This window comes from Hyaena hyaena, unplaced genomic scaffold (assembly GCF_003009895.1).
Source record: "Hyaena hyaena isolate Hyena2069 unplaced genomic scaffold, ASM300989v1 scaffold_496, whole genome shotgun sequence".
In the NCBI taxonomy this organism is placed as follows: Eukaryota; Metazoa; Chordata; class Mammalia; order Carnivora; family Hyaenidae; genus Hyaena; species Hyaena hyaena.
The window spans coordinates 1,165,301-1,191,801 of record NW_024081127.1 but is presented as its reverse complement, the minus strand read 5'-3'; the positions used below and the strand labels follow the sequence as shown (position 1 = coordinate 1,191,801).

The 26,501-nt window shown below is 39.0% G+C and overlaps 1 protein-coding gene across 1 annotated transcript in view; it reads left to right on the top strand.

The window, feature by feature from the left end:
• The first annotated feature begins 11,784 nt into the window (after positions 1-11,784).
• The window catches only part of NKAIN3 (sodium/potassium transporting ATPase interacting 3), a 268,812-nt gene continuing 254,095 nt past the window's right edge, over positions 11,785-26,501 (top strand). The window contains exons 1-3 of the mRNA XM_039254597.1: positions 11,785-11,796; positions 12,656-12,793; positions 23,878-23,958. Of these exons, the coding sequence (XP_039110528.1) occupies positions 11,785-11,796; positions 12,656-12,793; positions 23,878-23,958 (231 nt within the window). The remainder of the gene's footprint in view (positions 11,797-12,655; positions 12,794-23,877; positions 23,959-26,501) is intronic.

Below are 26,501 nucleotides of genomic sequence, written 5' to 3'. Positions count from 1 at the left end.
ATTCTGCCACGTGACCCACTTTTAGTCCAAGTCACGCTTACCCCCATTACCTCCCTACTCCCATTACAGAATAAGATAAAAACACTTCCACACCTCTGACAGAGGGGGTTTCTAAAGCACAATCCTGTTTATGAAACTTACGCATGAGATAAATTCTTTAATGGCTTCTTAACACTTACAGGGTAAGTCACAAACTCGTTAGCCCCTTAACTTCCCCTGATGAAGCACCTTGCACGGCGTGTGTGGTATACCAGGGTTTAGCAAACCAGTTCTTGACCAACTGGTAGGTTGAAAATCAATTGAGTTGGTCTAGACTAAGACTGCTAATGAAATACAACAGAATAGACCAGACAATGGCACACATGAGATTAAACATTGCTTCTTGATCTTTTGTTCAGTATGTATGTTGTAGAGGATGTAAAATGTATTTCATTACGTATATTAAAGTAAAAGGCGCACGCGCGCGCACACACACACACAGAATGGGAGGGAGAGAGAGATGGAGGGAGAAAGCACAAATCTTTTTCTTAAGTAATCCATGTTTGTTGAGTAAAACTTTTAGAAAAACTCAAATAGCAATAATGTTTAAACAACCAAAATTCTTCTATTCAGTTATAATTTAGACAGATGGGTTTAATGTTGCATGTTTCTACACACACACATTTACATGCACAACTACACATTTAGTAGGGTCTCAAAATTCATGTTGATTGAGTAACTAGAGATAAGCTTCTTGTTATCACCTAGAATCTCATTACCTGTACACAAGATTTTGTCCAACATATTATGATCAGTTTCTTTTATCAGTACCTATTGATCCACATTTCATATGGATATGTAATGTTTCATTTTATAAATGTATCAACATATACTTTAATATCTCATAACAGTGGACACTTAGTGTTCTATCCTCTGTCATTATGAACACCATTGTCATTAACATCTTTATATGAGCAAACATGTATGCACATATGTGAAGTGTGTGTGTGTGCACGCGCGTGCGCACCGAGCACAGATTTAAGTGTCTTATATATATTAACTCATTTAGTCTACAGAGCAACATGGTGAAATAGATTCTATCATTTTACAGATGAGGAGCCTTGACACAGAGAATTTAAGGATATTGCCCAGGGTCACATGTTAATGAGACACAGAACCGGGATTTGAAACCAGCCACTCTGTTTCAAGAGTCTGTGTACCTAACACTATGCAATGATGCCTCGACTCGTCCAATTCAAATAAATTCCTAAAAGTGAACTTAAATTTAGTGGAACTAAAATTGACATTTTATGACACTTTGAAATGTTGCGCAGTGCCTTTTGCTTTAATGGTTCTTTAATTAATTTAACAACTTGTTTAATTATTTAATTAATTGCTCTTTAATTATCCTTTAATTGCATTTCATTGTAATTTCATTGTTAATATAATTGCACTCTTCTTTACATGAAAAAATTTGACCATACTTTGGGAGCCATATTCAATAGCCACCTCTTTTTTGAAGATATCTTAAACATGCTGGTCATGCCAGGCAGAGGTTAATACATTTTCCTCTGTGTTCCTATAGCTCTTTCAACACTGCTGTACCATAGTGTATGTATTTTATTATAATTATTTGATCTGTGTCTTTCATCCTCACTAGAGTATGAACTAGTTTCTCCAGTCCAAGAATTCTGCCATTCATCTTAGTACCCTCAGAGCCTACCTCCTACCAATTGTTAAGTGCTACATATTAAACAAATGAATGAATTAACACAAAAGAAAAAATAATTGGCTTTCAGGTCAAAAGACTGAATCTAAAAATAAATCACTGATGACATTCTAATGATTGGATTAATTGTGTCTTTGAAACTATTTTATGCTTGTCTCTCTAATCTTCCCACATTGCATTCATTGATCATTTCAGATATTCTGGTATCACGTGACTTTTGTAATGCCTGCCATTCAAAGCATCTCTGCTCTCTAGAAAGACCAACTACTACAAATTCTCTTTCAATTAATTCTTTTTGAAAAAGAGTATCTTGAATTTGGTTAATAGGGTGACTTGAAAATAAAAACAGCTACATAAGTGCTGAGTATTGCTATTGGTCATTAAGTATCACACATCCCAAGTAATTTTCCTCATTATTGGCATGAAAGTGATTTTATCTAGACAAAAAATAAGGACTTATTCATATTTTCATTTCAAATGGGATATTACTGGGATATGTGATATATATCCTAGCATGTATACTGGATGTATTTATCCCTTCTTTTCGATTATGCCTTGTTGATAGATACTTCTGTAGATTTAAAGCTCTATTTACATCAAATCCTAATACCTACACCACAAAATTTGATGTTTAATGTCATTTCAAAGAGTTTTTCTGGAAAGGTTTGTGCAAGACGGTTTGTGAGAAGTCCCAATAAAGCTAGTTCAAGGAACAACTTAGATAATCACACTTGGCATTAAGGAAAATACCCTTCCTCCTCCTTGCACCCACAGTTCTACCACGTCTAGCTACATAAATACTAACGGTCATTCAGCCACTGGAGAAGATACTAAAAGTCAAGTAACAGACAAAGGAGGTGATATATTAACCTTGATTTGACTTTATTCATATCTCTAAGTGATTGGTTTCTGGATCCACTGGAATAACCTTGCCATCTACCCCTACCAAAGATAATACAGAACTATGCAGAAATTGTGAAGGCCTTAACCTGATTGCTGTCTTCATTGGATGAACCAAATCGTAAGCAGTCCATTTCTAGAATTTCTGACTCCACTGAAGTTTGCATACATCCTAAGGCTTGGTTACCTGTCTACAGACACATAGAAACCTCTCTGGAAAAGCACCTGCTTTAGCATAGTGTAAATCTCCAAGTTATTGGAACTCCGTGACCTGTCTGTATGCAATAGAATCATGATATAAACACTACTGATCATTTTTAGAGCCATGAAAGAACATTTACAATTTATAGCTTGAACTAGAAGATCATAAGTTGGCCTAGGCCAGGTCTGTGAGAATTCAAGTTGGACATTTTCACCTCCAAGCATGAAAAGTCCCCTGAGACTTGAGTAACTGTGAGATTTTAGAGCAAAGGAACCAAGGATGATGGTGGTTGAGTGGGGAGCGACATGAACTCTCCAGACATTAAGAAACCTCTAATAGCTTAAAACTTACTTGAAATGGCCTCAGAAATATCAATTTAGCTAATGGGAATGCTAATCAGAGATTTTGAATTCCCACTTTAAGGAAATATTTGATCCTTCATGGTTATAAAATACTGACTGCATGAATCTCTAAGCTAGAGGTTATACAGAAGAAAATATCAGTCATACAATATGCTTTAATTTCACAGTCTTTTTGAAACTATGGTTTGATCAAATGCTTTCTTATCATTCTGCCAACATGAAAAACCCTGTTTTGATCTTTTTTTTTTATTGTGTCTTCCTCCAGTGAGTAGGGGAAAAGTCCAAGGGGGAATGAGAGCAAAACCCAGCTCACTTTTCTTACTGGGAAGTTGAATCTCCAAGGGTACTCACTCCTTAAGAATGAACATTCTTACCCAACTTTTGTTTGGGCAGAGGCTTACTGTAGACCCAGCCTAGGTAAATGCCTGGGGAAATATTTTGTCACCTGGCGTTTTTATAGCTCTTTAATTAATCATAAATATTTTTCATAATTAGTAATAATAATGAGCAATTAAGCAAAATACCATGTGTATCATTAAACGTAATATATGGATCAATAAGAAAGTTACTGTATTTTAAAAGTGCTCCTATTTATCTCTGTCTTCATCATGTGGGCATGAAATAAAGAAGTAGAAGTACTTCTTGAGCTATTGGTGTGTGTGGTTAATGTGGTTGCAGTTAATGATTCATAGATTTATAGGGAATATTCCCACCTTGGACCCTGGTAAAAGGAAATGCCTGATCCTGCAGAAAGAATTTTAAAGCACTCTCTATTCCCTTTGGCATACACACAGAACTTTTGTGTGTCCTAACTTTTGTTAAATATGCTTTATATGGTCAAATCCCACTTCCATTTTGTTCCATAACCATAGTGAAGACTTTCAAGCTTTCTACAATTTGATTCTGAAAGTTACAATCCAGTAATATTTTTTATGAAGGCCCAAGTATGGGCTAGGGTTACATTTCTATACTAAAGTTCCAATGTTCCCATCCTTCTGCCCCTCAAGGAGAATGTTGCAATGGCTTCTTCATATTTACATTCAAAATAACTTCCCATTCTAATTTCATTGGTCCCTTGCATCACTGATTTGGTCTTCTATTCTCTTTCCCTCTCTTCCTTCCTTTCCCTCCTTCCCTTCCCTCCTTCCCTTCCCATCCTTACTTTCTTTCCTTCCTTCCTCTCTTCTTTCCCTCCCTCCCTTCTTTATTTGCATTTTATTAGGACTCTGATTTCATTTCTTTTTTATCTCATTAGGAAAAGATCCATATCCTTCTTCATCATATTCTCATAGCTTTCAGAGTCTACCTATTTTATCTTTCACTTAGAAATGATTGTTCCTTAGATCACTGCTTCCACTTTTGATTTTTTTTTTTTTTTACATTTTGTTAATAATTTATTTTTTAGTTTACATCCAAGTTAGCATATAGTGCAACAATGATTTCGGAAGTAGATTCCTTAATGCCTCGTACCCATTTAGCTCATCCCCCCTCCAGAACCCCATCCTTCTTTCCTTCCTTGATTCCTTCCTTCCTTCCTTTCCCTTCTGTTCTAGCAACCCTCTGTTCGTCTATATTTAAGAGTCTCTTGTGTTTTGTCTTCCTCCCTGTTTTTATGTTATGTTTGCTTCCCTTCTCTTATGTTCATCTGTTTGTATCTTAACGTCCTCATATGAATGAAGTCATATGATATTTGTCTTTCTCTGCCTGACTAATTTCACTGAGCACCCTCTAGTTGTATCCACATAGTTGCAAATGGCAAGATTTCATTCGTTTTGATTGCTGAGTAATACTCCAGTGTGTGTGTGTGTGTGTGTGTGTGTGTGTGTGTGTATCTTCTTTATCCATTCATCCATCTTCTTTATCCATCTATCCATCGATGGACATTTGAGATCTTTCCATACTTTGGCTGTTGTTGATAGTGTTGCTGTAAACATTGTGGTGCATGTGTCCCTTTGGATAAATACCTATTAGTGTCATTGCTGGGTCATAGGGTAGTTCTATTTTTAATTTTTTGAGGAATCTCCACATTGTTTTCCAGAGCGGCTGCACCAGTTTACATTCCCACTAGCAGTGCAAAAGAGATCCTCTTTGTCGACATCCTTGCCAACATATTTTGGTGCCTGAGTTGTTAGTTTTAGCCATTCTGAGAGGTGTGAGGTGGTATCGCATGTGGTTTTGATTTGTATTTCCCTGATGATGAGTGGTGCTGAGCATTTTTTCATTGGCTGTTATCCATCTGGATGTCTTCTTTGGAGAAGTGTCTATTCATGTCTTTTGCCCGTTTCTTCACTGGATTATTTGTTTTTTTGGGTGTTGAGTTTGAGGAGTTCTTTATAGATTTGTAATATTAACCCTTTATCTGATATGTCATTTGCAAATATTTTCTCCCATTCTGTCGGTTGCCTTTTAGTTTTGCTGATTGTTTCCTTTGTTGTACAGAAGCTTATTTTGATGGGGTCCCAATAATTCATTTTTTATTTTGTTTCCCTTGCCTCCAGAGACGTGTTGAGTAAGAAGTTGCTTCAGCCAAGGTCAAAGAAGTTTTTGCCTGCTTTCTCCTTGAGGATTTTGATGGTTTCCTGTCTTATGTTTAGGTCCTTCATCCATTTTGAGTTTATTTTTGTGTATGGTGTAAGAAAGTGATCTAGGTTCATTCTTCTGCATGTCATTGTCCAGTTTTCCCAGCACCACTTGCTGAAGAGACTGTCTTGGGGCACCTGGGTGGCTCAGTCAGTTAAGCGTCCAACTTCGGCTCAGGTCATGATCTCACAGTCCATGGGTTCGAGCCCCACATCGGGCTCTGTGCTGACAACTAGCTCAGAGCCTGGAACCTGTCTTCAGATTCTGTGTCTCCCTCTCTCTCTGACCCTCCCCTCCTCATGTTGTCTCTATCTCTCTCTCAAAAATAAATAAAACATTTAAAAAAAATTTTTTTTAAGAGATGGTCTTTATTCCATTGGATATTCTTCATGCTTTGTCAAGGATTAGTTGGCCATACATTTGTGGGTCCATTTCTGGGTTCTCTATTCTGTTCCATTAATCTGTGCGTCTGCTTTTGCACCAGTACCATCCTGTCTTGATGATTACAGCTGTGTTACACAGCTTGAAGCCCGGGATTCTGATGCCTCCAGCTATGGCTTTCTTTTTCAAGATTACTTTGGTTATTTGTGGTCTTTTCTGGTTCTATACAAATTTCTTCACCAGCTCTGTGAAGAATGCTGGTGTTTTTTTGATAGGAATTGCATTGAATATGTAGACTGCTTTGAGTAGTATTGTCATTTTTAAAATATTTGTTCTTCCTATCCAGGAGCATGGAATATTTTTCCAGTTTTTGTGTCTTCAATTTCTTTCATAAGATTTCTATAGTTTTCAGTGTATAGATTTTTCACCTCTTTGGTTAGATTTATTCCTTGGTATTTTATGGTTTTTGGTGCAATTGTAAATGGGATCAATTCCTTGATTTCTCTTTCTGTTGCTTCATTATTGGTGTAGGAATGCAACCAATTTCTGTGCATTGATTTTATATCCTGTGACTTTGCTGAATTCATGGATTAGTTCTAGCGGTTTTTTGGTGGAATCTTTTGGGTTTTCCATATAGAGTATCATGTCATCTGTGAAGAGTGAAAGGTTTGACCTCCTCCTAGCCAATTTGGATGCCTTTTATTTCTTTGTGTTGTCTGATTGCTGAGGCTAAGACTTCCAATACTATATTGAATAACAGTGGAGAGAGTGGACATCCCTGTCTTGTTCCTGACCTTAGGGGAACAAGGTCTCTGTTTTTCCCCATTGAGGATAATATTAGTGGTAGGTCTACCATATATGGCTTTAATGATCTTGAGATATGGTCCTTCTATCCTTACTTTCATAAAGGTTTTTATCAAGAAAGGATGCAGCATTTTGTCAAATGCTTTCTCTGCATCTATTGAGAGGATCATGTGGTTCTTGTCCTTTCACTTATTAATGTGATGTATCACATTGATTGTTTTCGAGATATTGAACCATCCCTGCATCCTAGGCAAAAATCCCACTTAGTCATTGTGAATACTTTTTTTTAATGTATTGTTGGATCCAGTTGGCTACTATCATGTTGAGGATTTTTCACCCATGTTCGTCAGGGAAATTGGTCTATAGTTCTCCTTTTTAGTGGGGTATTTGTCTGGTTTTGAAATCAGGGTAATGCTGGCTTCATAGAAAGAGTTTGGAAGTTTTCCTTCCATTTCTATTATTTGGAACAGTTTCAAGAGAATAGGTGTTAACTCTTCTTTTAATGTTTGGTAGAATTCCCCTGGAAAGCCATCTGGCCCTGGACTCCTGTTTTTGGGGAGAGATTTTTGATTACTAATTCAAAATCTTTACTGGCTATGGGTCTGTTCAAATTTTCTATTTCTTCCTGTTTCAGTTTTGGTAGTTTATATATATATATATATTTGATTTTATATATATATATTCGATTGAAGTTACATGTTTCCTGTAGAAGTCAAACTATGAAGCACTTTTTAGTCTGTAAACTAAGCAGGTGGAGAGACTTGTGTTCCTGAAAAGTAAGGTTGGCCCAGTTGGGCAGGGCTTAGTGTAACAGCTCCGTTCTCCATTAGATGGCGCTGCCGAGCTTACTGCGGTGGATTGTTGTGGCACATGTAGGTGTGTATGTGCATGCATCGGTGGGGTAAAAATGGTGTCACCCAGCTACCCAGTCTCTAGTATCAGAAGTCTGTGCTTTCCCTGACGAGCAATCGCCCGCCCCTCCTTCGTCTCTGGCTTCTGTCCACTCCCTGCTTTTACACTCTCTGTGATCAAGTCGTAAGGTTGCCAGGCAGCATCTCCCTCCTGAGTTTTACCTCCGATGCGGCTGTGTCTCCCGACCCTCACTTCTGAGGGGGACCATGACTTTAATGCATTCTGACTCTCTGGGGGAGAGTCTCAATGAGCAATGGTCAGATGCCCGCCCATCCCCAGGAATGTTCCCAGGATGGTGCTGCTGCCAACGCCCAGACAATGCAGCTGGGTGCCAGCCCACCCAGAAAAAGTTCACACGATCATGTAGCAGCATTTCAGGGATTTTGTAAATCACAACACACATCTGGCACCAGGCTTCCCACTTAGTGTCCTTATTCCAACACTGGCAAATATGGTTCTCCAGAGTCCACTGGGACCTTTCCCTGTGAGGAGGCCACACAGCCTCTAACAAATGTCCTCCCCGCAGGGGAACTGCCTCTCCCTGTGTGGCCCAAGGACCCTGAGCACCTCGCTCTCTGCCCCTGGGGACTCGCCCTTCCCACCAGAGCACCGCCAGGTGTCAAGCTGTGAGGCTTCAGACTCTGTGCTCCCCATTTATAGAGCCTTAATAGAATTTAAAACCTCTCCTTTCCCCCCGTCCCATTTTTTGTTCAGTCCCTTGCGTACTCCCTCTTTTCGCTCCGCTACTTGCAGGTGGGGGTCATGCTTTCCTATACTATCTCCCCATCTCTGTCCTCTCTCCACAAGCAAAAACAGCTCCCTGCCCTCTGCGGCTTCTCTCTACCCCAGTTCACCTGTCTGCACCACATACCTGCCGAGTTCTGTGGTTCAGGTTGTGCAGACTATTGTGTTCATCCTCAAATCAGCTTCCTGGGTGTGCAGGATGGTTTAATGTTCATCTGGCTTTATTTCAGGGATGGGAGATGCAAAAATATCAAAATATTATCCATGCTGTTCCGCCATCTTGGCCTCTCCTCCTGCTTCCAGTTGTTTTAATTTTTTTTAATGTTCATTTATTTTTGAGAGAGAGAGACAGAGCGCGAGCAGGGGAGGGGCAGAGAGAGAGAAGGAGACGCAGAATCTGTCTGAAGCAGGCTCCAGTCTCTGAGCTGTCAGCACAGAGCCTGATGTAGGGCTCAGACTCACAAACCATGAAATCATGACCTGAGCTGAAGTCAGATGTTTAACCAGCTAAGCCACCCAGATGCCCCCCGATTGTTGTAAACTGGCGACTGGTTGGTTTTTGCTCTCTCTGGAGTGTCTTACTGCCTTTATATCTTCTTGAATTCTCTACTTTTATTTAAACCTCAATTTCTTCAAATGTCTCAATCATTCTCTTCTTCTTTGTAGTGGCGTCTCTGCAGATACCCTCTTTGAGCCTTCCACTCTTCAGTACTCATCCGGGCTGGGCGCTTTCCTTTTGTGCTACACTGAACACTTAGTTGATCACTTCCTTTCAGTGACTTTCTGAATCAGAACCACTGTTTTCTAGGTGTCGTATTCAGTGGTGTGCAGGTAATAATTAACAGTGGATTCTCATAGCAAACCAAACCCTGATTTGTAGCATTTCCCAATGTTGTATGTATTGCCAACATGCTTGGTGTCAGCTTCCCAACTTGAGGTCACTGACCATGCATTTGGGAAGAGATGCACCCAATCTGAACTCCCAGGCCTGCTCCATTGATGAGTACCGTTTTGACAGAGACATCTCTGTAATAAATCCATATTCTGAGCTAACAAAGCAACCTGGATCGCATTTAATTTCATTTAGTGGCCCTGGGTCATTATTATTAATGTCAAGCTCTCGGGCAATAAGTGGTGCCTCTAGAGATTATGACATTTAGAGAGAAGATAGTTGCCTATAAACTAAATGACAAAATAGCTTAACATGGAGATTAGATAAAATAATGAAGCAAAAAATGCAGTGGTGGGGTTTTGTTTACTTTTGAAAGGCTCTTTGTTGTTAGTGGACTTTTTATTTTTTAATTTTTAAAATTAGTTTAATGTTTATTTATTTTTGAGAGAGAGAGACATAGCAGGAGCCAAGGAGGGGCAGAGAGAGAGGGAGACACAAAGTTTGAAGCAGGCTCCAGGCTCTGAGCTGTCAGCACAGAGCCCAACACTGGGCTTGAATCCATGAATCATAAGATCATGACTTAAGCCAAAATCAGACACTCAACCAACTGAGCCACCCAGGCACCCCCGTTAGTTGACTTTTTAAAATACAACACAGTTGATCCAACAGAAGGGTCATGAACACCAACCCCCCCACACAGCTGAAAAAATCCAAATACAACTTTTGACTCCCCAGAATTCAACTACCAATAGCCTAATTTTGACTGGAATCCTTACAATAACATAAACAACCAGTCAGCACATATCAGGTATGTTTTATGTACCCTAGAAAAAGAAAATCGCTTTAAGAGAATCATAAGAAAAAATACATTTACAGTACCATGGTGTAATTATACACTATGTATACACTAAGTATACAATAGTGTACTTATCAAATAGAATCCCCATAGAAACACTTGTGCATTTCAAATCCTGTCCTTCAATGGTCAGCTGCTGAAACTTAGTTTTGTGTGTTTGTAGGGCTGTTACAGCTGCCTCTCTTTTAATCCTTGATGTGATCCCCTCCCCGTTTAGGTTTTTTTTCCCATGACCTTTTATTTGTGCTCCTATTTCAAGCCACAATAAATCCGTTTTTAAGTAAGTTATCCAAAAATAAATACTAATAGATACAGTGTCACCACTAAAGAATGCAGATTTTCTAATATTTAAGTGTGGATTTTCTAATAAGTGGTGTTAATACGGCTTCTCCTTCATTATACGTGTTTTCTTTAATATCGTAAAAGAGAATGCTATCCATGCATCTTCTGACAGAAAAGAAAATGGATTTTTCTCTGTTTGAAAAGTTCACTTTAAAGGTTTTTTGTGATGCACGACAGCTTTAAAATAGGGTTGCTTTTCAGAATAAATTGCCTGCAGCTGCTCTTCAGGGTTTCTTTTTTATCTGAGCACATCCATCCTGTTTGGACATTAAAAAAAAACTGCATATTTACATCACTGATGGGCCAATAAATAAAGTGCTGCATTTTTAGAGGAAGGTTTCAGGGAACTAATTAGAGTCACAAACAGACAAACAGGGGATTAAAAAAACACAGTGCTACTTTTTACCTTGCTCTGATTATTTTGTGTTTTAGCCATTTCTGTGCATCTTCCCATTCATGAGAGCAGGGGATGGTGACAGATCACTTGATGATCAGGAAATACCCGTGAAATGAATGTGGTTCTGGTGTGGTTGTCTTTAGGCATTTGCTCCTTTCTCTTCTCCTCCACAGCCTGCTGAAGGTGAATTTTAACCAAGGTAAATTCAGCTTACTGGATGGAGGACAATTCTTTATGTCCAAGGAAATTAAAGCTATTCAGGCATACACCTGCCACATAACTAGAAAAATACCTAGGGTACCATTTTGAGTTCAAATCGGTGGTTTCTAGTGCCATCAACATAGTTAATCATTGGATCATTTTATTAGAATTATTATCTTATCAAAGTAAAACTAGAAAAATGCCTGAAATGTATAAAATTAGTGTTCAAATACAGCAGGTGGAACAATAAAATTTTTAGGTATAGAATACAATAAATATCATTTTGATATGATAATGACATTTTTGGCATTCAGTAGACTATATGAAATTCATCTGTTTAATCAATCATACACAAATTATTTCAGTGTATATTTTATAGCATTGTGTAATTGTTAAGAATGTAATGTGTGTAATGCAGATATAATAAACCGTGGCATGTCTACAATTATAATGTTCTCGTAATTTTCATTTCCTTATTCAAAAAGGACTTTCCCTAACCTAAGATGAATTTCCACGTAGGTATATGATGGCAATAAAACATGTTTCAAAGGAATTATTTAACTTAGTTTTACATGGGAGTCTTGAGCCCAGAGCTAAATAAATCAGTAAACTTCATTTGTTTTTCTTTGTTTGTTTTTTATTCTTAGTTTATTGTCAAGTTGGTTTCCATAGAACACCCAGTGCTCATCCCCACAAGTGCCCTCCTCCATGCCCATCACCCCCTTCCCTCCCCCCCACCCCCATCAGCCCTCAGTTTGTTCTCAGCATTCAAGAGTCTCTCATGGTTTGCCTCCCTCCCTCTCCCCAACATGTAAGCTTCATTTTGAAAAAAAAGTGGTTAGTCATTATCATCAATGACAGACTAATGAAAGCAAAGAAAGCAAACAGATTTGGTACTTTATGTTTCTTAAAGGAGGGCAGGAATGAGTAGGAGACTTTGAGTTTTATATTTTTTCCCTAAAATCATACCAGTTCTAGCATTGAAGCCTGTAGTTATTTTTCCAGACGTGTTACACAAAGCCAATCATTTTACCTAAAAAAATTAGAAATTAATATCATAGAATTGATATTCTAAAATATTTGCCTGGATTTTCTATTACAGAAAATGATTTAAGGAGTATATGTTGAGCTCTCCAGATAGGCTTAAACTCTATTGATACTTAAAGTCATAATCCTCAAAATTATCTCATTATATTTTCTGAGAGAAGTTGCATAAAGCAGGATGTGAAATGGGTGTCACAACTTTAGTGACGATGATGTCCATAAGTGTGATTGAAATCAAATTTGCAGACTTTTCTAGCTGTGAAATACATATTAAAATGGTGTGATTATGCTTGGGTTAGAAGCTAATGGACTCTCTTTGCTTTATTTTAGCTCTCGGCATTAGAGAGGCAAATCTTTGACTTCCTTGGCTTCCAGTGGGCACCAATTCTTGGAAATTTTCTACATATAATAGTCGTCATATTGGGTTTGTTTGGAACCATTCAGTACAGACCTCGATATATTGTGGTGGTAAGTCTTATTTTTATCATGTCTTTTGTAATAAATGCTACAGAATTACTATCAGAAGATTAATGAAATAAGTTGTTGCCTTGGATATGATGGAGCATTGCTGTTCTAGCCTTTACGTATTGTATTCTGTCCAGAGACCATTATCTGTGGGAAAAAAAATGACTCTGTGAATATTCACAAAGACAGCAAAGCAACATAACTGTAAGTGTGAGAAGACACATAGTCCAACACACCATGTAACTGAACTCAAGTTCCAATATGATTTGGATAGGGGTGCCTGGGTGGTTCAGTCGCTTAAGCGGCTCACATCGGCGGAGGTCATGATCTCCTGGTTCATGAGTTGGAGCCCTCTGTTGGGCTCTGTGCTGACAGCTCAGAGCCTGGAACCTGCTTCGGGTCCTGTGTATCTCCCTTTCTCTCTGTTCCCCTCCCCTGCTCATGCTCTCTCTCTCTCTCTCTGTCTCTCAAAAATGAATAAACATTGGGGCGCCTGGGTGGCTTAGTCGGTTAAGCGTCTGACTTCGGCTCAGGTCATGATCTCACGGTTCGTGGGTTCGAGCCCCGCGTCGGGCTCTGTGCTGGCAGCTCAGAGCCTGGAGCCTGTTTCAGATTCTGTATCTCCCTCTCTCTCTGACCCTTCACTGCTCACGCTGTCTCTCTCTCTCAGAAATAAATAAAACATAAAAAAAAAATTTTTTTTTAAATGAATAAACCTTAAAAAAGAAAAGATATTTTCAAACAGGATTTGGATAGAGTAGGAGGTGTGTCTGCATTCCAGATGTCATGATGAGATGTAAATGTGCATTAACTGTCACTTCTGTGACATACGTCACTCATTCTAAAACTCAAACCTACCTAGCCATAATTGTTTACTAACAATAAATATCACCAACAAGAATATAATTTAATTTTAATTGTTTTATGATTTAGGACATTACAAAGGTTACTCAGTATTCAGTACTCATCCCTAATGTATTTCATACTTTATATCATTGAACATTTTTCCATTTTGTTAAGATAAATTTGAAATGTTAACTGCATATTCTGACTCTACCAAACATGGCCAGCACACCCTCCATTATAGGACAGTTTAATGAAGTGTACGCTATGTTCCACAATGGAATGGAAATCATGCACGGTAATTAGTTTTCTATAACAAGAAGGCAGCATTTTAGGCTAATGTATAAGGTTGTGAGAAGTAGCAAGCATATATAGGTGATTGTAATAGGAATAACATATCTAAAATGCTTGTTGACCTGAATAAATACACAGTGTTCAGTAGGACTAGTGAATATTTTCTTGCAATGCAGTGACATTGCCTTACTAGAAGAAAACCATAGACTTAAACATATGCCATCTTTCCATTTTTATTTTATCTATGGAAAGAATAAAGCTACACATTTTTTCTGTGAGTGCGTTAATTCTCTATTTTTAATCTCAAAGTTGGCTTTTTTGTATCTTTCACCATATCAAGGTGAATGTAGCTAGTCCACAGCCCACTCTGCACTCAAAATGGCTGCCCCAGAGGCACTAGGAACATTTGCTATCACTCAGCTGGCTTCCAGGACCAAACAATGTCTACTTTACTCTTCTTACTGTATAATCTGCTAGAAGGGTGTCTCATGGAGTTGGGGTTGTAGTATAAAACACTTCAGGGGCGCCTGGGTGGCTTAGTCGGTTAAGCGTCCGACTTTCGCTTAGGTCATGATCTCGCAGTTCGTGGGTTCGAGCCCCGCGTCGGGCTCTGTGCTGACTGCCAGCTCGGAGCCTGGAGCCTGTTTCAGTCTGTGACTCCCTCTCTCTGACCCTCTCCTGCTCATGCTGTCTCTCTCTCTCTCTCCTAGAAATAAATAAAATCATTAAAAAAAAAATTTTTTTTTAACACTTCAATGTGCATAGTATCAAACTGTCATATTGAATTCTGTCTTCTAGTTTCTGGCCATTAAACACAGTGCTTGTACTCAATACAGACTTTTTATTTTATGATATTGGTGTTCTGCTGAAGCCCAGATGCTAGATGGCTGTGAAACCACCTAGCCATCTAGATGGCTGGCCTCCCTGGAATGAAGCTGTTGGTACACATTGGTGGCATTATCTAGTCCTATTGATCGTACCCTCTAAATACCCACTCTACACATTCGTCACACAGCTACTGCCTGGCTGAGGCCTCTGCCTTCTCTTTCCAGAATACGGACTCCCTGCTTGCTTTCAACCTTCCTACCTTCTGGTTTGTCCTTTGCACTTTTCCTAAATCACTGGCTTAAAACTCTTTGCTAACGCGTAGCAGGATAAGACCTAAGAATACCCTTGGCTGACCACCTGGCCACGCACGGATCCCACAACCAGTCTCTCCTCTCTCCTCTTCTTTCCTGCTCCCTTCTTCCCTCCCTTCTTTCTTTTTTTCTTTTAAGTTTTATTTAAGTCGTCTCCACACCGCACATGACGGCTCACACTCACAACCCCGAGATCAAGAGTCACACGCTCTTCTGACTGAGGCAACAAGGTGCCCCACTTCCCTTCTTTCTTAACTTTCTTTCTCCTTTATTCCATTAGCTTACTTATTCAAACTCTGTTTACTGGGTCTCTGCCTTGCTTTTGGCATTGTGTTAAGTGCGGACTACACTGGTGATCAAATACAGACACAGGTATGCTCTGCCATCTTGGGTACTTCCCTTTCGTATCATCAAATAATCGTGCAGGCAAATGGCAAATTGCAGCTGTGACCAGCGTTGCAAAGGAGCACGCTGTGCGGTGAGATGTAGAGTGGGGAGGCGGCCTCTGCAGAAGTCACTGGGGAGCCGAGATCTGCCAGGTGTGTGAATTCACCAGGGAAGAGGAAGACTAAAGTGTTGTGGGCAGAAGGCACGTAGTAGGATGTCAGTAGCAGTATCTCCCTTTCACTCCTTAGACATTCAGTGAGGCCCTACTAGGCTTTACTAGGGCTGGATACATAGAAGAGAACGTGAACGACAGCTTCCCTGCTCTCCAGGTACTCCTTATGCGAAGCGTGGGGAGGCGCCGGGTGCAGGGTGTCGGGAGGTGAAGAGAGGATCTTGGATGAGGCATGAGAAGGATGATGGGCTGAGCACTAGACACAGCACAGCCGCAAAGGAGCACAGAGTTCGTGTGCTTCAGCGTCACGCACCCCCCTCCCTGCTTCTCCAGCCTCTCACCCAGGGAGACCTGCCTGTATTTGAGCTCCAGCTCCAGCAACGTTTCCTGTCCCTGAAGCACCCTTCCCCGCTTCCACACACTTTAATAGTTAATCACTCCTGTTGTGTGTCCTGAGCATGGTTTACAACTTGGTCATATTTATGTCTTCCTACTAGGCAGTGTTCTTTGAGAATACGGGACGTAATACATGCTCAGTAAATACTTATTCATTGTTTTTCCCGTGTAGTTCCTTACCCATTCAGAGTCCATTCAGGACAGACTGATGTCACTGCTTTCTCTGGCATCTTTTCTTTGCTTCCCTCTCTCCCAACTCCCTCTTGTGCACAGAAGGACACAGATTTAGATCTTTAAGAATCTTCAAGAAAAATCTGTAAGGGAAACAATCCATGTTTTTGCTCATGTTGATTTTCTATTTTAATGCATACGCCAGTCACATTTCTATAATTTTTTGTTGTTGTTGTCTTATTCAATACCATGTCCCAGGATAGGAAGAGAAGGTAAGTAATGAATTGATGGGAAAGCCCTCCATGCCAAAGATATCATTGGATTCAATTTTCACACATATCGTATGGGCAGTTATTAGCATCCCTAATTTTACGGACAAGAAAAGAGTTAAGGAAGGTTAAGTGACCTACGGCAGGGACCCACATAGTAAGTGGAGGAAGTGAATGTGCACCTGCCTCACCTCTGTTATCGTTAGGTTTATCATGATCATCATGATTATTTTGCTTTGCTTCATCACCAGATTCCAGATGGCATGGTGCCATTGTCAGTATAAATTTTGACATTGAAATTGATCCTACCCAACCACCTCAACTGATCGCAGAATATTGTTACCTGTGTGGGATGCCAGATTACCTCTTGTTCTAACGTGGGTATAAATCGTCCATTTGGAAGAAGTGCCTGAAGAATCATTAATCCAGGGCAACTGGGTGGTTCAGTCAGTTAAGGGTCTGACTCTTGGTTTGGGCTCTGGTCATGCTCCCACAGTGTGTGGGATCAAGCCCCACATTGGGCTCTGCACTGGCAGTGCGGAGCCTGCTTGGGATTCTCTCTCTCTCTCTCTCTCTCTCTCTCTCGCTCGCTCTCGCTCTCTCTCTCTCCCCCTCTGCCCCTCCCTTACTTGTGTCCTCTCTCTCTCTCTCAAAATAAATAAATAAATAAATAAATAAATAAATAAATAAATAAATAAATATTTTTTAAAAAGGATCATTAATCCACAAGCTTAGAAAATCTTTCCAAAAAAGTGCCTTCATTGGAAAGATCCCATTGTTTGGGAGGGCAGCTACCCCGTGTTATCTTCATCACACCACAGGAGGTTCAACCCCGAGTTGTTTCCGTGAATGCTTTGATTTGAATCTACCACTGGTGGTCCAGGATTAATTCTAGTCTGAAAAAGCCAGAAAATAAATCTGGCGTACATCACAGGATAAAGGTGTGCCTCGGGAGGCCCCGACTTTTCAGTGCAGTGAGAGGAATTCTGGGTGAGAAATTCTTGCGGACTTTTCACTGAGCAGGGGAAGACCTTTTTGGTTATGGGAGATTTTCTCAAACTCACCTGCAGTATTCTTAGGATTAGCCCCCTTTATTGGCCAAAACAGACACCAATAATGCAATTAAGTTTAGTCCATTTCCAACGAACATTTTCGAGCTCTGAAACACAGATGGTGAGTTACTGCCATTTTGACAACAAACAGGGTTGATCACAGCTGCGTTTGAAGAATTAACCACGCTTATGAAAAAGGTTATGGTCAAGGACCGTGCAGAGCAAGCTGTCCGATGTGTATGGGCAAACGTCTAATTTCCTAGAATGGAACGCAAAGCTCATAAAAACTGCTCCTTGGCCTGCGCCTTCGGGTGCCTCCCGTTTGCCTACCCCTGTGCCAGCCAGGCTGAGGGGGTGTGTTTTCCAGAGACCACATGCTGTTTCCTGCCTCCTCTGTGTCACACTCTGTACTTTCTGCCTGGAATGCCCTATTCTCCTTACCCTCTTGGAAAACTCCAAACAATGCTTCCACTGAGTGGTCACCTCTCAGGGGCCTTGCCTGAGCATTCCGCTCCGGGTAAGTGCCTGCTCCTGTGCCCCCGCGGATCCTGGTGACACCTCCACCCTCCCACACTGCACGGCTCAGCCCTTGTTTCCTGCCCGTCTCCCTGCATCCAGCTAAGTTCTCCTGGCATGCTCTTTGTTCCTCTCCATCGCTGTTCTGGGTCTATCCTGGTATACATGGGGCTTTAAAGATGCCTAATATTTGGGGCACCCGGATAGCTCAGTTGATTAAGCATCTGACTCTTGATTTGTGGTCTGGTCATGATGCTTTGGCCAGGGGATTGAGTCCCGTGTCAGGCTCCTTTCTCTCTATGGGGGCCTGGGCGGCTCAGTCAGTTGAGCATCCGACATCAGCTCAGGTCATGATCTCACAGCTCGTGAGTTCAAGCCTGGTGTCGGGCTGTGTTCTGACAGCTCAGAGCCTGGAGCCTGTTTCAGATTCTGTGTCTCCCTCTCTCTCTGCCCCTCCCCTGCTCATGCTGTCTCTTTCAAAAATAAACATTAAAAAAAAAGATTCTCCCTCAGCCCCTTCCCTGCTTGCTCTCTCTCTCTCTAAATAAAATTTTTAAAAAGATGCTTAATACTGGAATGAACAATTGATAAATGAATTAAAGGTTATTACATGAGATTATTTCATAGGATGGACTGGACAGTGATTTCTTATCTCAGAACACAGCAACCATAGTTCAATAGGAGAAAATGGCCTTCCTGCCTTGTGGCTCTCAGTCAGTCAGCTCCGTTGAGGATTTACATGATAAAATGATATGTGCTGCTCTGCCTGGACCTACTATCAGCTGACTTACTCCTCATCTTATACTGTTTCTATGAAAGACAATGTTATGGACTCCTGCCACTGTATTTGAGGAGGTTTGAGAGCAAAAACTGTCAGAAAAATGCAGGCAAGTCACAAACGAAAGAACAATAATTCACTCTGGATATTATCACTGCTGATAAGGTGCAGTTTGTCACGTCTGTATTTACTTAGAACACCAAAACAGCTTTGTCACATGGCAGCTTTTAGTGATTGACATTTATTTCAGCGAAAGTGCAAGGTGGGATCTATGTCTTAGTGGGTACCAAGGTCAGCTGTAGGGTTTGAATGTACCTTTTGTGCTTCTTTGACGATAGACAAAATGAAGCAGAAGGCATGAAGTGTTGTTCTAGAATCAACTGTTTCCTCCTGTACAAAATATTCTAAAATCTTACATAGAAATTCCAAAATGAGAGTCTGCCCTAGAATTGTTTAAACCTTTATTATTTCCTGGGCAGTAATTTAACCAAGTAGTTCTAAATTAATTGAGGTGCAAAAGCATTAGTTAATTTAAATATTTTGAAGAAATACTAACTTTGGAAATTAAATCAAAACTGCTTTTAAAAATTAGAAAGAAAGCAAAGTTAATTTGCTAACTTCGCAGCTTTGTTATGGGACTTTTATGCAAATGCTCATGTGAAAAGAATAGAAACTTGTGTAATTTGAATGGCTGCAGAAAAGTTTCCCTGCTATGTCATCGTAAATCTCCTTCTTGAGCTACTACTCAGCATGACAGTTAAGAGTGTCAATTTTCCAGGGCGCCTGGGTGGCTCAGTCACTTCAGCATCTGACTCGTAATTTCAGCTCAGGTCATGACCTCAAGATTCTTGACTTCAAGCCCTCCATCTGGCTCTGTGCTCCTAGTGCAGAGCCTCCTTGAAATTCTCTCTCTCCTCTCTCTCTGCCCCTCCCCTGCACGCTTTCTCTTTCTCTCAAAATAAATAAATAAATAAACATTTTTTTAAAAACAGGGTGTCAGTTTTCCATTTAGCTGGCCCTATATTAAATCCCCTCCACCAGTTATTGGCTGTGAAGCCTTGGGACATTTATTTGTTTTATTTGTACCGTAGTTAACTTCATATGTAAAAGCCTGACTCAGATTGTGCTTAAGAATTATATTATGCGAGGGGCGCCTGGGTAGTTTAGTTGGTTAAGTGTCCGACTTTCGCTTAGGTCATGATCTCACAGTTCGTGGGTTCGAGCCCCGCGTCGGGCTCTGTGCTGACTGCCAGCTCAGAGCCTGGAGCCTGTTTCAGAGTCTGTGACTCCCTCTCTCTCTGACCCTCCTCTACTCATGCTGTCTCTCTCCTAGAAATAAATAAAAAACATTAAAAAAAAAGAAAAAAAAAAGAATTATATTATGCGATGTATGTGACTTGCTTAACATAACCTAACACAGAGTAAGTGCTTAGTACATAATTGAGCTGTTTAATATATATTTTTTTTTTTTTTTTGCTTTCACTCTGCTTTTTTAGCCATTAAAATGAAGGGATAGCACATTACTCTCTTAAAATTCTTCTGGAAATGAATACTAAACTCCAGAAAGTGTTAGAACAATGAGTGAGCAGGAAACCTATTTCTTTTTAAAATCATAAGCCTAACGTATTGTGCATGATACTGTATCTGATTGATACACATGTGAATGAATGAATAAATGGCCTTTCTGTTAATTAGAAAACAAGCTCAGGAAGTAAAAATAATTCATGTTATAGACTAATTGCTCAGTGAGGAAGAAATAGATTGCAAGACTTCCAAAATTCATTTCAATTAAAAAACACTGAAATATCTCTGTAAAACCATGAAATATTCAGGACATTACTTAGAACAGATGGATATTTTTCTCATCGTATAGTCTTTGTTTATGTAAATTAGGATTTAAAATATATGTACTGAGGGACGCCTAGGTGGCTCAGTTGTTAAGCATCTGACTTTGACTCAGGTCATGATCTCGAGGTTCACAAGTTTGAGCCCCATGTTGGGCTCTGTGCTAACAGCTCAGAGCCTGGAGCTGCTTCAGATTCTGTGTCTCCCTCTCTCTCTGCCCCTCCCCTGCTTGTACTCTCTCTCTCTCAAAAACAAACAAAACATTTAAAAAATTTTATGTATGTACCGAACATAAGCAAAGTACAAAAATAAATAGGGAGATAGATAATTATACAGAGTAATTTTTTATATTTTGGGAAGTGGTTTTCTATACTGCAAGTATATGTGTCTGGATATCTGAGCATATGGGCATGATCCATGATAACCAAAAGGTGTTTCTTAAAAATAGAGTCATCTCTTTCTTTTATTCCTATTTGCATTGAATTATAAATAAAATAGCCCATGTCAAAAAGAATACATTTGTTGTCCTATTACTTTCTGCCTAGGTAAAGGCCTATGGATGTGTTTGTATTGCTAGAAATTTCTTTCTCTTTATCTCTATGTATGCACTTGAGTCTCCAGTGCACGTTGAGGTGTGTAGTTTTCATCCCACAACCATCCGAGATTCAGTCATACAAATACTCTTTGTTCTCACCAAACCAATACATTAGAAGAAAGAAGCTTATAATATTGCTTTTAAAAACCATGACCTTCATATCACGCATAACGCATGACTTGCAAAATACAAAAGAAATTGTTATTCAAAAACAATGCCAATTGCTGAATCAGATAAATGAAGCAAATTTTTGAAAACTGAAAACTTGGTGAACTGTTCATTTGATAACTTGCAAAATTTGGTGATGTGTTAACTTACAAATTATTCCATAGTGCTTTTCCTAAAAACATTTTGAAATGAAGCCTGTCATGTAATACTTAAGCATCTCAGCTCTGGAGTCAGAATGTTAGAGTTCCTCTCCCAATTATGACACTAACTAGGTGATCAAAAGATTACTCTCTTCCTTGGTTTAGTGGATGACTGAATAACTTGATCTATATAAAATGCTTCGCACAGTACCAGGAACACAGTGCTTCCTTTGTACCAGCAACATAGAAAGCGGCAGAATGTTATTGTTAGGAATTTAGCAGCTGACACTTGGACCTACTCAGCCTGGTAATTTTATCTGTGGAAGTTCCCAAATGGCATCAGTGGTACAACTTGTGAGAGATCCTGAATATACTTCAGTCACTGAGTTTGTGCTGTGATTTTAAGTAGATCGGTTTTATTATGCATTGTTTATAAGGATGGGGGGATCGATTGTCTTTTGTAAAAGAATACATATGGGTTTAAGTTTGCCATCTAACAACTAAGAATCATATGGTTTTGCAGTTAATTTTGTTTATTTCCTTATGTTAGCCTTACTTTCTTTTATGTCCTTTCCTTACTCTTTATCATTGGCTTTTTTCTTATGACTTTGAGGTTTGCACTGCTCTCTCATGCTAATTGATTCATAGTTAGATTAACTTAGAATGAAAAATGTCAGATACCAGTGGCCATCTTATATTAGCCACAGCTTTGAAATTTGTTATGGATATTGTGACTTGATTGGTTTGCAAAAAATATACATTTGGGATGAAGTTTAGCTTTTTTCAGTATTCATGGGACTATTTTGTGGTCTATAAAAGTGTATTTCAGGGCACTTGGCACATTTTTAAAACTGTCTAAATTCGTTCATACCAGAAGACTTTACTAACAGAAGATATTGGCAGCATCAACATTATCTACAAATACCAAAAGCCTCACTATATTTTTAAATTTGTGTTAATATTTGAATGTATTTCCTACCTTCTCTAAATTTTCAGTGATTTTGGACCCCCTTTAACTCATAATTATAATTATATTATTCTTTAAAAAAAAGGCAAAAACTCCTCTCCAGAAAGAAAGAAAGATGTATGCAATGTGACATCAAATGTAACGAGTTATAAAACTACACAACTACGTGAGATTATTTTGAAAGCCTTTGAAAAATCATAAATGACAGACACAAAATGTAAATTAGATTTTGCAAATAGTTATAAGCTTCTGATGAGGTTTCTAATATAAACGTATATGTTTTACACAGTGTTTAAACTTCATGATTTTGACACAACATAGAAGAAGCTACTGAAGTAATTTCAATATTTATTTTAATTTGACAATAGCATGGGATGATTAAAATCACTGATAGAAAGGAATCAGTTAGTATGTTGATTTAAAAAATTAACACTGTATAGACTTTTGTGATAAAGTAAAATAAAGGAGAAAACCATTGTATTGTGTTCCCACAGTAAATTCCGTCAGTCATCCAAGCTATTCTCTGTCAGTTCTACAATCCCAGTTTCTCCATCAGTAACTGGCTGCCTTATGCCCTTGGACCCTCTGCACTGATGCACCTTGATCAAAGGCTACCTTAATTCACATTGGCCAGTGCTCTCAAGGAAGGCATTTCTTAATACATAATACATTAATAAAACCAATTAATCAATAAGGCAGGCATGTTTAGAGTTTGTTGCTTGTGATTGGAAGGTATTTTCCTATTATGGAAATCTGTCGTTTATTTGCTCATTCTTAATCCTATTTATTAATTTTTGTGTTTTTGAAAACTATTTTACATGATAATATTTAATACCATTATGTTGGAAGCATACACACTCTACTCATATTAGAAGAGTTCAACAGGAAAGTTTGTTAATTTTACTCCCTACATCCATTTTCAAACATGATCTCCATTCAGGGATATGGAAGTACTGAGTGTTGACTAACATTCCTAAAAATTTGACAGGTTAATATAACTAAAAGATAGAGAGATAACACACAGGAAATTTGCATTATTGTCTTCCCTGGAAAAAGTAATACTCAGAAAACAGAAATCAAGTCCGCTCTTGAATTTCACTTTATCTGCAAGCCAGCAAAGCACTTTAAAATAAATCTAGCTTTATTGGCATCTACTGAAAGCTGTAGAAACTATTGGATTTTTAATTTCTAGATCTTAGGGGACCTCATAAGGAGCACTCTTTTCTGAGCACGGCCTGCTTCTTCCCAGAAGACTTAGACATATTGACATTTTTATTATTGATTTATTTAGTATACATGTCTTTCATCTCTCCGTTTTTTTCTTCTCTTTCTCCCTCTGCCTCCCTTCTCTCTAGTACACAGTATGGACTGCCCTCTGGGTCACCTGGAATGTGTTCATTATCTGCTTTTATTTGGAAGTCGGTGGGCTCTCTAAGGTAAGTTTATCATGCTTTTAAAGTACACTTTAAAAAGAGTAGACTAGTAAATTATTATGACTCTCTATATGTGTATATATACATACATATATCGAGAGAGAGAGAGCAATCTAAGTAACATTACAAATGGAATACTAATCAAAAGTCAGTTTGGGTCCTGATCAGGCAAGAGTGATCTTAGAAGCATGTTAACTTAATGAAACTCCACAACTGTGACTTTCTGGCTTGGTTTGTTCAGCTGTGGTGGAGCTCAGCTTCTACCGTACCCTCATGTCCAGTTTAAAAAGCCATAATGCCACAGGGACAACAGCCCCCATATGTTAATTGAACAATGTTTTTGAACATTCTTGTATTTAAAGTGGAAAAGGGGATTGATGAAAATGTTGATGTAACAAATAGGAATAGCCAGCTGCTATCTTTGCTTGAATATTGATTCTGAAAAAAAAAAAAAAAAAAAAAGTTTGACCAAGGATAAAATCCTTATATGTCAAATGGAGGATACATTTACTAACAACTAAGTATATCTTGAAATTCTGATGAAATAGAAAGAGCTGTCTCAATGCAACATGGTACCAGGGTTATTTCTGTCTACAAGCAGTGTAGGTAGAGCACAAAAGTCTCACTGTGACTGGTACAGAGCCATCCTTTGATTGCCATCCAAATGTAAGAGCATCTTGGGAGAAGTTTCTAGCTGTGTTTCTCAAGCATGTTTCTCATAAACCAGCACAGTTTTTACTTGTAGAGATCATAGAGAATTGTAACAGTATAATTAACAAAAAGAATGAGAAAGCTGTATTTTTTTAGATTTCTCATTATCAGCTCTATTAACGTGTTCTATTATATGATAGTTTGAAATCTTCTAAGTAACACAATGGCCCTCTACTAGCATTTGTGGTTTTACATCTTAGAAAATTTGCACTGACCAGCACAGACTCTTAAAGTTGTTAGGCTCCATTGAAAATCCATTGGTAACAAAGAATTTTTGACTCAGCTCGCCAACAAAAATCCCTGAATGATTTTCTCTGAAACCCGCAGGGGTAGTTAGTCTTCATTCTATACTATGGTAACTTTATAATTAGAACTTGTCATCATTTCCTCACATTGGCAAATGTATTTGGGAGCCAGAAATGACATTTCTAATACTGCCTTTTATACAAATGCACAAGCATCTACCTTTAATATTTGTGCCAATAGTCACATTTTACCTCTCATTTTTAAGACAGAAAATGTATTTAAGTCAGTTCCCAGTTATCTTCTGTAGCATGCAGATTATAAAGTAATGTTAAAATGCAAATTTTATGAATATAATAATTGTGAATAATAAGTTAAGCATAGCACTTTTCAAACCATGGCATTTTGTATCGTGTAATTTGAATAGTCTGTTTGAATCATTAGTGGGTAGTAATTCTCTTCTGTTTTCTTCCATATAAACTGATTTGGGGGGGAAAATAGACCAGAAGAATGTGTCTTATGGAATTGGCATCATGATGTGCTAAAAGAAAACTCAATTTCAAATCCCAAGTCTTTCATTCAAATCTTGTCTTAACACTTATTAACTATGGGCCCTTAGGCAAATCATGTAACCATGATCTCTGTCACACTTCAAAACAGGACCAGCTTTGCCAATAAATGGTAGTAATCAACACGAGCTGGGTATTGAGCATTGTTTTAAGCTCATCACTTATGGTAACTCAGGAAAGCTTCAAAACAACGCTATGAATTGATTAAAAAAAATCATAATATTAGCAGCTCTTGGTCATACAAGTGTTTTCTCTCCTCTGCTCAAGATTACTTTTGAGAACTGCTTTTTGTGACTTCGTTTCTAATATCAGTATGCCTGTCAAGGCTTTTTCTTTCTCATTTCTTTGGGTGCAGGCTTAAAAACGATGTATGTATTCGTCCCAGTCACTCATTTTATTACCCATTCAAATGCCGTTAGGCAGTCAACCAAGTGTCCTAGATCGTTAGAAGGATAGATGACTCCAAAATGAGCATCCTAAAGATTTTCTGTTGGTCTCCTTCTATTAACGGCCTCAAAGCCTGGTAACTTTCCGTAGTTAGCAACAGTTTAGCCTCAGTTGCAGTCTGTAGGACATCTGTCCTGAAAATTAGAGCCAAGTTAAGAACCCTTAACAAACGCAAGCGCCCCTGCTTCCCTTCCAGATTGAATTACAGTTTTTATAAGAAATTTCTTGTCCCTACATCCTGGTATATACTTTCTAGAGCTCTCTATTTCTTGCTGGTTCATGGGTGCATTTTGGCATTTCCTACTTGGATAGATTGAATAGAAGTCTCCTTTCACCTTGATTCCCCCCGCCACACACACACACCACCAAATATACACTCTAAAATATGGAATCTTGGGATGCCTGGGTGGCTCAGTCAGTTAAGCGTCTGACTTCAGCTCAGGTCATGATCTCACGGTACGTGGGTTCCAGCCCTGCATAGGGCTCGGTGCTGACAGCTCAGAGCCCAGAGCCTGATTTGGATTCTGTCTCCCTCTCTCTCTGCCCTTCCCCCACTTGCACTCTGTCTCTGTCTCT